The following is a 13,177-nucleotide window of genomic DNA, read 5'->3' as shown; positions in this document are numbered from 1 at the left end:
ACTACGGCAATGACATGGGTCGAGCTTACTTGGATTCGGGAGATGAGTAGGGTGGGGCAACGCTGGTAACTATGTGAAGTAAAGGCACACTTGCAGGTGAGGATGTGAAAGGGAAGAGGGACAATGGGTGTACAAATAAACTACCGAAAATTGTAGCTTGGGCCAAGATACTGAGCTCTTTTTAACACTGGATATGCCTTCAAGCTATAGTGACACTTCCCTCTACAGGAAAGGGGCCCGATAAGGGTTCCTTGCAAATCTAGACATGGGCAGCTATTAAAATTTTCCTGATGAGTGAGATTTTCACTTTTGTGGCAAGTGTGTTACCTGGCCCAGCCCATATTCGAAGGCTGGGTGGATTGATCCCCTGCAAGACACTTGAAGGTTAATTAGCTGCAGATCTCGGCTAATCTGGCTAAGCTGCTAATGCTAAGTGTCGGCTGGCATCCCGGCACACCAGCTTCCACATGCTCTTGACTTGCCTCTTACCTTCTGTTCCGAGGGCCACTTTGGAGCTATGTGGCTCCTTGCCTGTCTGTGCCTTGTGCTGTGTTTTCTGGGAGGCGTGAGCTGCACCTGTCCCGCGCAGTGCACCTGTGATCATCACGATAGGAATGACGGCTCGGGATCAAGGTATGCCCCTCTCTTTGCTGCTAAGTATTCTGACTGTCCTGGTGAAAAGGACACAAGCAAATCATCCTGATTTTATGAAAGCAAATTATTTATTAAAAATCAGGGAAGTTTAAATTCCAGGGAAGTTTAAATTCAGTTTTTCTTAGCTGGTAGTCCACTGCCCTATTATTTTTATTGTGAGCAACAGTTCACCTCTCGGGTGCCTCAAAAGATTCTCTGAAATTCCAAAAGGACTTTCTGTCTTGCAAAAAAAAAAAAAACATTTATTACACTCACATGCACAAAACACCCCTCTCTGGAGATCAACGTTCGGTATGGGATGGGAGGGGGCAGGCTTGTTACAGAAAGTACAAGAGAGTAAGGCTTGGTAGGAGTTGCAAGCTTATCCATGTAGTCTGCTGTCAGAGTTTCCCATTTCCTCTGGAGACGTTTCCCGCTCACACCTTGGTAGTAGGAAGACCAAGAATGAAGTCAGTGAGGTTAATAATTAGTTTTTTTTAACGGAATTTACAAAAGTAAATTATGTTTAGAAAATAGCACCTGTTCAGACTTTATAGGCCCTCGCAGAATTTATTAAGTCTTTGCATTGCTTTAACCTAGTAAGAATTATAATTCCTTTAGGATGCACAGGAATCCTTTAACATGCAGGCAAATACAAAACGGGCTCTTGTTAGTCGGGCACAGTAGACTCTGGGTGGTTTTTTTTTTGAGAATATTTGCTAAAGAATAAATGAATTCTTGGGACTTTGACAATTGAAATAAACAATGAGTTCTTGAAACAAATTTTAACAGAAGAAAATCACAACTTTAATGGAATAATGATTAGAGCTGAGGTATAGCTCAGTGGTTCAGCACTTGCCTGGCATATCATCCATTATCTGCCTCTTTGGAGAGTCAGGATGATTAATAAAGAGACGGTGTGACCTGTGTTTCAAAGTCCTCATGTGAAAGGTCCTCCATAAATACTCATTGAACATCATGAAATTGCTCAGATTTGATCAGCTTTACTGTGAGAATGGCCATTTTGTGCGGTTCAATTTAATGGTTACCATATTTTGGTAATGTGAGGAAGGAGATGATGATGACGACAATGTGACATTATTAATAAACAGGTTTTCCAGACTAACCAAATGCTTTGTAAAACACTAGTAGGGAATTAAATATAGATACATGTTTCAAATAAGGCTTTATTTTAAAATGAGTCTTGGAGAGTAGGTCTTCTGACCTGGCTCTTGTGACACTAGGTCAGTGTTGTGTAATGACCTGGACATGAATGAAGTCCCCACAAACTTCCCCGTGGACACCGTGAAGCTTCGAATAGAGAAGACTGTGGTCCAAAGGATCCCCGCAGAGGCCTTCTACTACCTGGTGGAGCTGCAGTACCTCTGGCTTACTTACAACTCAGTGGCCAGCATAGAACCTGGCAGCTTCTATAACCTAAAGCAACTGCATGAGCTGCGTTTGGATGGCAATTCTCTGACCACTTTCCCTTGGGCGTCTCTGCTGGACATGCCCCACCTGAAGACACTGGACCTGCACAATAACAGAATAACCCGTGTGCCAAATGAGGTGCTCAGATATCTGAAGAACCTTACCTACTTGGATTTGTCAAGCAACCGAATAGCCACACTGCCACCAGATTTCCTGGAGAGCTGGTCCCATTTAGCTGTGACACCTTCTAGAAGCCTGGATCTTCCACCGAGAAGAATTATTCTTGGTGAGCTCACAAACTTCTGGGCATCTTATGTGTAGATATCTTGATATGCATGGTTTTAGGGATGTGTGTGTGTGTGTGTGTGTGTGTGTGTGCATGCATGCATGCTCAAAACCAAGGATTGTAGCAAACTTTCTTGTTGGGACCGCCAGCCCGAAAATAATGACACAGATACTTATTAACTATAAACATTTAGTATTTAACATAGACTTGTCCCCAACTAGCTTTTATAACTCAAGATAACCTGGTTCTATTAATCTACCTTCTGCCATGTTGTTCAGTTACCTCTGTTCTCTACCGTGTGTCAACTTATTCAGAATTTTACTGGTACAATCTGCACACCTATGTTCTTCCTCTTCTTCCTGCTTTTTCCCTAGAAATCTCTCCTATCCTATCCTGCATAGCTATTGGCCATTCAGTTCATTATTATTATTATTATTATTATTATTATTATTATTATTATTATTCTTTATACCAATCAGAAAGCACCTTAAGCAGAGTCACATCTTTACAGTACACATAATATTACACAACATTTTCCTAATTTTGTCTAAATAAAAAGGAAAGGGTTTAAATTTAATGCAACAAAACATATATAATAAGAACAATTATCAAGTATTATCTAAATAAAAAGGAAAATTGTTAACTCTAACATAGTAAAACTATATACAATAAGGACTATTATCAGGTAAGAATTACATTTATAAAGTCCAATCTATATGTATTTGGCAAATTTGGAGAAAATACTGTATTATCTATTCTATTTTAGTGAGCCCAAAGTTTTATACCTAAGCTACTCTCTATCATACCTTGTATTACCATCCTAAAAATATCTTTTTAGACCTTTAAACACTCTTATTCAAGTGGAGAAATAAAGATATATAGGGCCAAAGCAAGACCAAAGCTAGGGAGGGAAGGTATTGACCATCCAGCTCCTACGGCTGCAGTGACTGCTGTTAATAGTTGGAGGTTCTACTTGTGTCCATTCTTTTGGTGTTGGGTCTACCATTTTATGATATATAACACAAGGCACAGTCAAGCCACTTGCCCCGATCCACTCACCACACAGTGGGGAAGCTGGGATAGGAGTCTGGCTCCTGTGAGCCCAGGACCCATGTCTCCTCCTCTGTGGTGTGGTATGGAATGTGTGCTCATTTGACTGTCATTTTAGATTGTGTGTTTATTTAATTAAAAGAAAAAAAGGTAGGGACAAACTTTCAGTTGCTCTCTCTTGTCTGTATGAGTAAAAACACCAACTGAGAACATTTTAATGTATCAATAAAACCCCAAACTAGAGTCATGTGGATAAACATTTAAACTAACTATGGAATTCAAGTTTAAAATTTTAATATAGGTAAATTTCTAAACAGCAAACATTTCCACAGGCGCATATGTAAAGACAGTCACTGTTTTTCTTAGAGGGAAAAACTCAGATTTGGAAAGGGCACCAAATGCTTTATTCAGTGTTTTCTCATTGGTTCCCAAACCTGCTCACTTGTAAATATAGTTAATGGAATTTGCCTGAAGGGCAGTGGCACCCTGAATGTTTCCACAGATTTCCCCAAAGGCATTAACTTAGTTCAACAACCATTTCCCAATGTCTATGGATATACCCTGCCATATTGCCAGGTCACAACAGCCTCGGGAGGTAGGTTTATAATTATCACCACTCTCTCCTATAGCCAGGAATGAGGCATAATGACGTCTGAGATTCATAGTTCATCTCTAAAATCATCATTTGTCTTTTATAAGCTCTTTTTTTAATAATTGAGGGACTGAGAAATACCTTGTACGTTGTGAAATACAAGAACTGAAGTATACAATTTGGTAAATTCTTATGAACGCATGCCCTTGAAAAGGATACCTTCATCAAGATGGAGAATAGTCCATTGCCTAAAATGGCCATTATTTTAATCTCTCGTGCCACTTCCCAGTGACATCCTTTAATGTGACTGTCTGTGCCTGGCTTCTTCTTCTCAGCAGCGTGTTTCAAGACTGCCTCGTGCCGTTTCACATGTCCTCAGTTCCTTATAGCAGAAGTTCACTGCATGAACCAGGTGTTCAATCTGTCTCTGATGGTTGGACACATTTACTCTCTCTAGTTTGGGCTTTTATGAATTTGACTCTATTTTAATACTCTTATACAAAGTCTTTTTGTGGTGCATATTTTTCTTTCTCTTGAATAAGTTCCTAAGATCAGTATTGCTGTGCTGCAGGGTGGCTGAACATGTAAGTTTAAAGACACTGCTCATTTCCCAAAAGGGGTATATAACAGAATGCATTGCCCAGCCCGGTGTGATAGCCTGGTTGTTCTGTATCCTCCCCAATACTTCACAATGCCGAGCCTTTTCAGTTCAGCTCTTCTGGGGACTCAGCAGACCAATCAGTTTGCTTTATTTTAGAGACTGATGACGTCAACTCAGTGACCGTTTTCTCCCCAGCCCTTTGTACATAATCCTTCAGGAATTATCTGTTCAGGTCTTTTGCCTATTTTAAGGGTCATTTTCCATTGTTCTTTACTAATGAACATATATCTTTAATCATTTATGTGAATTATAAATACTTTCTTTAATTCTGGCTTACCTACTCATTTTTTTTTCTTTTTTTGGTTTTTTGAGACAGGGTTTCTCTGCAGCTTTTTTAGAGCCTGTCCTGGAACTAGCTCTTGTAGACCAGGCTGGCCTCGAACTCACAGAGATCCGCCTGCCTCTGCCTCCCGAGTGCTGGGATTAAAGGCGTGTGCCACCACCGCCCGGCTACCTACTCATTTTTTACATAGTGTATTTGGTAAGAAACATTTAAATTTTGATAGCATGTGATTCATCATTATCTTACCCTTAGTGCTTTCTGAGAACCATTTAAGAAACATCCACCCACCCCAAGATCGTTGAGGGATTCTGCTTTCTTTATAGGCAGAATCTTGCAATTTATTTTTCACATTATGTCTGTTATTTTCTATGCTTATGACTACGATCCACCTCAAAACAGTCTCTGTATATGGCACAAAGCAGGAGTTGTGGTTTGTTATCCTCTAGAGGTCTGGCTACCCTAGCCACCATCATTTGTTGAAGGCTCTCACTTCCCATTGCATGGCTGCCTAGCAGTCTCCACAAGCTAAACGAGGCCTCAGCTTGGCTGTGAAGGGCAGGGCTTGCAGAATAAGCTTTGTACAAGAATCTGCTTCTATCTTTCCACACGTGTGCATGCACACACCAACACACACACACACACACACACTCAAAGAGCCTATGTAACCCAGCTGTTCTGATGCATGAAACACATTGAATTTCTCTTTCAGAAGGCATGAAGTGGCCCCATCCGAGAATAGTCATGAAATTAATTAATTAATGCAAAGGCTGTGATTGTGGTTGGTGTAGTTCCTTCAAAGAATGTAACTAATAGTTTAACCTTGGGACTTTTTGTACCTTTGTCCCCATGAAAAAAACACAAAGTGGATGTGTGACTGTGGTCAGTCCTTGTAAAACTGTTTTTATTCACATCTTAAAAACTGTAACCTTAGATGTTTTAAAACTGGAACGAACAGGCTTCATGTTTTTGATGGACTGAAAAATCTTTCCTCCTATTTAATTCTTTGAGTTCTGCATGAATCCTCGTTATGGATCCCATGTTGGATGAGTGGCTGGATAGAATTTTCTCCCATTCTGTCAGTTGGTTGTCTCTTTGCTGCTAATTGCTTCCTGTGCTGTGCAGAACCTTTTAATTTGATACAATGCCATCTGTTGGTTCTTGCTATTACTTCTTAAGGTATTGAAGTCTTATTCAAAAATTTATTGTTTATGCTTATATCTTGACATGTTTCCTCTGGTAGCTTCTTAGTTTAAGGTCTTATATTAAAGGTTTTTGGTCTGTTTTGGAATTTTTTTTTGTACAGGCTGATTCAGAAAGGTCATTTTAGAGGCTTTCTGGTTTACCAGATTGTAATATTTAATTTTTCCTACATCTCCTTTCTTCTAATTAAGTGTATTTTTTCCTAAGTAAATCTGTGGCTGAAGAGCTGCCATTATATATACATTCTGGGAAAGATCATTGCATTTTGCATAATGTTGTGGAGCTTTCTAGAATTAGGATTTCAGCCTAGGTATTAGGTTTCCTAGACATACTCAGTTATTCAATATAAGAAAGAAACCAAGAAGTCTGCTTACAACACAACTGGGTGATCCTTCAATACTAAAATATTAAAAGAAATATTAAAAGAAAATTAAAATATTAAAAGAAAAAGAGTGCAAATTGGCATTAATTATCAGACTAGTCACAGAGTCACAGGATTTAATGTAAGAGGGAAGAACTCAAGGTTATTCACACACAGGAGAAAAACAAACTTCTCCAACAGGAGATTAAAAAGTAACCAGTCCTGGCAGAAGAATGAGCCCTCATGGCCTGTGTTACAGGACCCATAAGTCACAGTGGAAACATAGCCCTGCAAAGTCAATTCGGTGTCCAGCACTGCTAGGCCTCCTGAAATCACAGTTCTCTGTTCCCTTCTCAGCTCAGGTCCCATGTTATTGCAAAAGCTGTAACTACAGGTCGCTAAGGCCAACTTTCTTCTCAAGTTTGTGGCAAGGCCACCGCTTGCAGGAAAGCATCTTTAGAGACATTTGCCCGAGGGCATGTTCTACCCTGGGTCTCTCCTAGGCTTTCCAAGTCTCATTGCAGGTTGTTCTGAAAGCCTTTCTTGTTGTGGTAATTTTGGAAAGGCTGAGAATGGTCCCAGTGACTTTGGTTCTTTTATACTGAATGGTTCTTCAGCTGTGACCACCTTTACTAACAAGAAGCTCTCCTGTTCCCATGGCAACAGCTTCATTGTTCTTCCTGGGCAAATCCTTAAGTAGAGAACAGAACACTAGAAGTTGTTAATACTCGTAGTTACTATTTCCCGACCTTTATTCCAAATACTAACCTTTACCCTCTCATTTAATCCCAATGATCCTATGAGGAAGTAGGTATTATTATTATTATTATCATTATTATTTTCATTTTAGAGGTGAAGAAACTGGGGCACAGAGGGACTAGAAGCCAGCAACCTCAGCTGACCTGCAGGTGACTGTACTTTGTCCTTCCCAGAACTTCATCTGTTAGGGAGAAAGTGTGCCAACCTTCTGCCACAAGACAAGCTGCGCTGCAAATTAAATTCATCAGGGCGACCTTTACTGTTCCTTTTCTCTCTGTGTTTTAGGTTTACAGGACAACCCTTGGTTCTGCGACTGTCACATTTCCAAAGTGATTGAGTTGTCGAAAGTTGCTGACCACACCGTTGTACTTCTTGACCCTCTGATGGTCTGCAGTGAACCCGAGCGCCTCGAAGGAATCTTGTTTCAGAGGGCGGAGCTGGAACAGTGTCTGAAGCCATCAGTGATGACCTCAGCTACCAAGATCACATCTGCTGTGGGTAGTAATGTCCTGCTGAGGTGTGATGCCACTGGCTACCCCACCCCACAGCTGATGTGGACCAGATCCAACGGCTCACCAGTTAATTACACAGGTACGATTAGTATTCCGGCATAAACAAGTTTACAAAAATGTGGATTTCATTTCATGGTTTTTTTTGTGAAAATTTTATTTTATTATTATTTTTCTTTTTTGCATCTTTTAAAAAAATATTTATTTTATTTTATTTCCATTGGTGTTTTGCATGCATATATGTCTATGTGAAGGTGTCATAGCTTGGAGTAACAGACAGTTGTAAGCTGCCATGTGGGTGCCTGGAATTGAACCCAGATCCTCTGGAAGAGCAGTCAGTGCTCTTTACCGCTGAGCCATCTCTGGTTTTTTTTTTTTTTTTTTTTTTTTTGGTTTTTTTTTTTTTTTTTTTTGAGACAGGGACAGAGCTTTAGAGCCTGTCCTGGAGCTAGCTCTTATAGACCAGGCTGGTCTCGAACTCACAGAGATCTGCCTGCCTCTGCCTCCCAAGTGCTGGGATTAAAGGTGTGTGCCACCACCGCCCGGCTTGTTTTTTTTTTTTTTTTTTTTTTTTTTTTTAAGACAGGGTTTCTTCTTCATGTGACTCTGGCTCCTAGTCCTGTAGATCAGGCTGGCCTCAAACTCAGAGATCTGCTTGCCTCTACCTTGGAGTGCTGGGATTAAAGGCACATGCCTCCACATCTGGTTATTTGTACAAATTTTAAATGGCTGGTTAATTCTTACAATGCCAAGATTTGTAGTGTTTTTGTTTTCAGCGGTGGGAACCGACTCCAGGGCCAGATAAGTGCTCTACCAGCAAATTATACCTTTAGCTTACAAATTCAACTGAAATTTTGTTCCGGTACTTGGAATCAAATCTAGGGCTTTCTGTGCTATAGTCCTAGCTCCCTGGACACAGGGGATTTCAGGAGTACATTTTATCGATCAATATTTTCTCACTTTATATAACTACTTAGAAAAGAATTAGACCATAGAGCTCTTTTCTTTCCTTATGTAGAAAATGCACGTTCGGGTAAATAAACGAGAGCCACCAAGGCTTTTGTCCTGTTCAGTTACCTTGGATACACTCACTTTAAAGTGAAAAACCTTGGAAAAATTTCAAAAAAGACTTTTATACAAATTTTGAACAACTCTATTTAAACATTCAATTACACAGAGTGCTTACTATAGGGCAGAAATATAATCTTTGGAAATATTAATTATATAGGCTATTCGAACTCTGTGGTGATCAATCCAGGCTTCGGCTCACTAAAGCAAAGATAAGATTAGTCTTGGGACTCTTCAAAATAAAATGACTATTGAGATTGAAAAACTAAAGCTTGATGGAATAAAAAGTGAAGGTCCAGTAGTCCTGTAGACTGCTGACACATGGCTACTGAGTTCACATCCGGGCTATTGGTCCCTGCTTTATGTAACACTGTCCTCCAGGAAGCTTCAGATATCATTCTAGGGTTTAATCTAAAAAATATTGTGATTTTCTGCATATTTCTATATATTACTCTGCTAACAAGTGAGGTTATAATTCTCTAGTTTATCTGAGTTTACTATGAAGTGGATGATAGCCGGGCAGTGGTGGTGTACACCTTTAATCCCAGCCCTCAGCAGGCAAGGGCAGGCAGATCTCTGAATGCGAGACCAGCCTGGTCTACAGAGCGAGTTCCAGGACAGCCAGGGCTACACAGAGAAACCCTGTCTCAAGCAAGCAAGCAAGCAAGCAAGCAAGCAAGCAAGCAAGCAAGCAAACAAACAAACAAACGAAAAAGGGGACGGATAGTTTAGAATAAAAGTCATAGCTCCCTTATGCCAAAACATGACCTTTGGTGCCTACTGGGTATCTGCATAGATGCATTAAATTACAATGAGAAAAAATCTTGAAAACCCGTTAAGTAAAGCCTTTTTGTTGTTGCTGCCTTCCTGCGTAAGTCTAAGTCTTATGATAAACATTTTATAGATTCACAGTCAGAATTGGAAGGAACTTTTGAGATTAGTTTTCCTAATCCGACTTTTTTCCCCAAACACAGAGACTTGAGTCTGTAGCTACCAGTTTCCTTGCGTACAACTGCGTGCTTCTGGGGAGACCTGGATCCTCTGATTTCCATCTCTAAACACTTTTAGGGGGTCATTTCCCAAACAGACAGAAACGGCAGCTCTTGGCAGGTCCCAGACTTCATATGAACCATTTTCAGCATCCTCACCTGCCATACAAAGGTGCCCTTTCCCCCGGCTGTGTGAGGGGGACGCAAACGGAATCTCTGTCCATGCTAGGTGGTGTGAGTGCTCCAACGTGTCCCTTTTCCCTCGCAGAGCTCTCATGTGTTCTCTCCTAGTAATCCAGGAGTCTCCCGGAGAAGGAGCCAGATGGTCCATTATGAGCCTGACAGGCATCTCCTACAGGGATGCTGGCGATTACAGATGTAAAGCCAAGAACCTAGCTGGGACATCTGAAGCTGTGGTGTCTGTGACCGTTGTTGGCACCGTTACTACCACCCTATTACCAGACACTTCAGAAAGAAACCCCGGAGAGCACCCAGACGAGGATCCCCAGCCGGGAGCAGGAAGCTCGCCACCTCTACCTAAGTCATGGTTACCACCGGGCCTCTCTTCCACTTCTTCTTATTCCACTCCTTCAACTGCTCTGTCTACATCTTCATCATCTTCTTCTTCCTTCTCTTTGCCTCCTGTCTTCTCTGTTGCTTCTGCACCCACGAGTGTAAAAACCAGCAGCTCGGAAAGCACCGTCAGGACGAGCCACCAGCCACTCCCGCTCCACCCCGGCGGGAAAAGCCACGCAAAACTAGAGAAGAACGGAAGTAAGTTTCCGCCCGTCAGCGCGAGTAAGAAAGAGGAGTTGGCACTGTTGGATCAGGCGATGCCCACGGAAACAAACGTCTCTATAGCTGACCTCAGGGTGGCCAGCGAGACTGGAGTGAGCGCGACTTTGACGTGGAACGTCACCACACGGGGGACTGCTGTGACTGTGCTGTATTCTAAGTACGGAGAGAAGGACCTGCTGCTAGCGGATGCAGACTATGGCGAGAACCAGGCAACCATAGATGGCCTAGAACCCGGCAGTCAGTATGTGGCATGTGTCTGTCCCAAAGGAGTGGCTCCCCGGAAGGACCAGTGTATTGTGTTTTCTACCAACGGAGTGGAAGAGCGTGACTCCCAGTGGTCATTCCCCATCGTGGTGGCCAGCACTGCCTGTGTTATAGTTGTGCCCCTAATTTGTTTTTTATTATATAAAGTGTGTAAACTGCAATGTACATCAGACCCTTTCTGGGAAGATGATTTGGCGAAAGAGACATATATCCAGTTTGAGACTCTGTCGCCCAGGTCACAAAGTATAGGAGAGCTGTGGACGCGGAGGCACAGAGATGACACAGAGAAGTTGCTGCTGTACTCCCGGGCAAGTGTGGACTCTCAGCTGAACTCTAATTGTGACGGTTGTAGACCAGAGTACCATTGCTGAGGTTTTGCAGGTGCGCTGAATGTGAGCCAGGAACCGAGGGATCTAATACTGTCCCAGACCCTCTGTTGGATGACTTTTTGGACAGACTTTTGTATCATCTGTGAGAATCACAAACAATTTTTTATGCAATTTTTAATTTAGTTGAGAAACATCTCAGCTATAACAACAAATGACCTTTATTTTTTATATATGACGAATGACGTCCAAGTAAATAATTTCTTAGTAGTATTTAATAAGCTTATAGTAATTTTAGGGCAACTTAGTTCCTAAAATAAGTTTATAAAAAATACTTACAATAGCTAACCTCTCCATTTGAAAGAACACGGGTTAGCAGTCAAGAGATGTTAGCATTTCCACCGAAGCCTGGCAACCCTGAATGTTCAAAGTGCCCTGGAGAGTTTGCTGTGGGTGTTTGCCGCTGCTGCCTGGTGTGCGAGCATGAGACCCTAATGAATCTTGTGTCCACAGATAGATTTTTCCCTAATCCTTTAAGTCAGATATCAGTCAAATTAAGTACAACATGAGGATAATAACAAACACAACATTTTTTGTAGAACTAGTGACTGTGTTTTAATACAGTACCTAGCGGTTGTATTTTTAACACAGTTGATAGACTGTCTGTTTGGGCCTCGTGATGTGTTAATTTAAGAACAATCTTCTTAATTTCTTTCCACTCCCCCCCATCTCATTGTCTTCCTTCAGTTTCCTTTCTTCATCCTTTAAAGCTTCCCTTTTAAGGGACAGAAGATGCCCAGCCGCCAATGAACTGCAAGCTCAGCTGTCTTCTGCCTCCCATATTTTCATTCTCTGGATAGAAGGAAGGCCTCTGAGATTTCTTTGTTGTTGTTGTTGTTGTTGTTTTTAAGGTATAGTTGTTTGCTCCTTTATTTATTTTTTTTTCATTTTATGGGGTTGGTGTTTTCCCTGAACATACATCTGGGGACCTCATGTGTGCCCAGTGCCCTCAGAAGACAGAAGTGGGCATCAAGTTCACTGGGACCAGAGATTAAACATTACTGCATGATGAATGGGTTAAAAAAGAAATCAAGAAACAAACACAAAATACACAAACAGGGGGGCTGGAGAAATGGCTCAGAGGTTAAGAGCATTGCCTGCTCTTCCAAAGGTCCTGAGTTCAATTCCCAGCAACCACATGGTGGCTCACAACCATCTGTAATGAGGTCTGGTGCCCTCTTCTGGCCAGCAGACATACACACAGACAAAATATTGTATATATAATAAATAAATAAATATTTAAAAAAAAATACACAAACAGGAGGAGCACTCTCAAACTCCTCCTATACAGCCAGTTCCATGCTCATACCAAACCAGATAAAGACAAGGCAACCAAAGAAAGAATGCAGGGAAGCGAGAAAGCTAGCAAGTAATCAGGCGAGGTAGAAAGAAAGAGAAGAGGCCAATAGCCCTTGTGAACATGGATCAAAAAATACTCAGTAAAATACTTGCAAGCCTAGCACAGGCATACATCAAAAAGACTACCTGTCGTGACTGAGTTGGCTTTTTCCCAGAGATGCAGGGGTGGTTCAACAATGCAAGTAATAATAAATGTAACTGTCTTAGTCAGGGTTTCTATTGCTGTAATGGAACACTATTAGCAAAGCCACTTGGGGAGAAAAGGGTTTATTTGGCTTAGGCTTCCACATCACAGTTCATCATCAAAGGAAGTCAGGACAGGAACTCAAACAGGGCAGGAACCTGGAAGCAGGAGCTGATGCAGAGGCCATGTAGGAGTGCTATGTACTGGTTTGCTTCTCATGGCTCGCTCAGTCTGCATTCATAGAGAACCCAGGACCACCAGCCCAGGGGTGGTAGATAGGCCCGCCCACTGCAATCACTAATTAGTAAAATGCCCTACAGGGTTGTCTACAAACAACATTTTTTGAATTGAGTCTCTTTCCTCT

The 13,177-nt window shown here is 41.6% G+C and overlaps 1 protein-coding gene across 1 annotated transcript; it reads left to right on the top strand.

Moving 5' to 3' along the window:
- The first annotated feature begins 495 nt into the window (after positions 1-495).
- Positions 496-12,089, top strand: Lrit3 (leucine rich repeat, Ig-like and transmembrane domains 3). The gene is made up of 4 exons (XM_038311491.1): positions 496-633; positions 1,878-2,350; positions 7,542-7,847; positions 10,114-12,089. Exons 1-4 carry the CDS (start codon positions 518-520, stop codon positions 11,253-11,255), a joined length of 2,037 nt encoding a protein of 678 aa, XP_038167419.1. The 5' UTR covers positions 496-517; the 3' UTR covers positions 11,256-12,089.
- Positions 12,090-13,177: the final 1,088 nt, after the last annotated feature.

Source organism: Arvicola amphibius, chromosome 14, assembly GCF_903992535.2.
Source record: "Arvicola amphibius chromosome 14, mArvAmp1.2, whole genome shotgun sequence".
NCBI lineage: Eukaryota > Metazoa > Chordata > Mammalia > Rodentia > Cricetidae > Arvicola > Arvicola amphibius.
The sequence above is the reverse complement of the archived record's forward strand: the minus strand, read 5'-3'. Positions and strand labels throughout refer to the sequence as shown.

Excerpts from the sequence above, each read along its gene's own strand:
- Lrit3 (XM_038311491.1), top strand. The coding sequence starts at position 518 with ATGTGGCTCCTTGCCTGTCTGTGCCTTGTGCTGTGTTTTCTGGGAGGC. Across the intron at positions 634-1,877 it reads AATGACGGCTCGGGATCAAG|GTCAGTGTTGTGTAATGACC; the intron begins GTATGCCCCTCT and ends TTGTGACACTAG. Across the intron at positions 7,848-10,113 it reads CTCACCAGTTAATTACACAG|TAATCCAGGAGTCTCCCGGA; the intron begins GTACGATTAGTA and ends GTTCTCTCCTAG.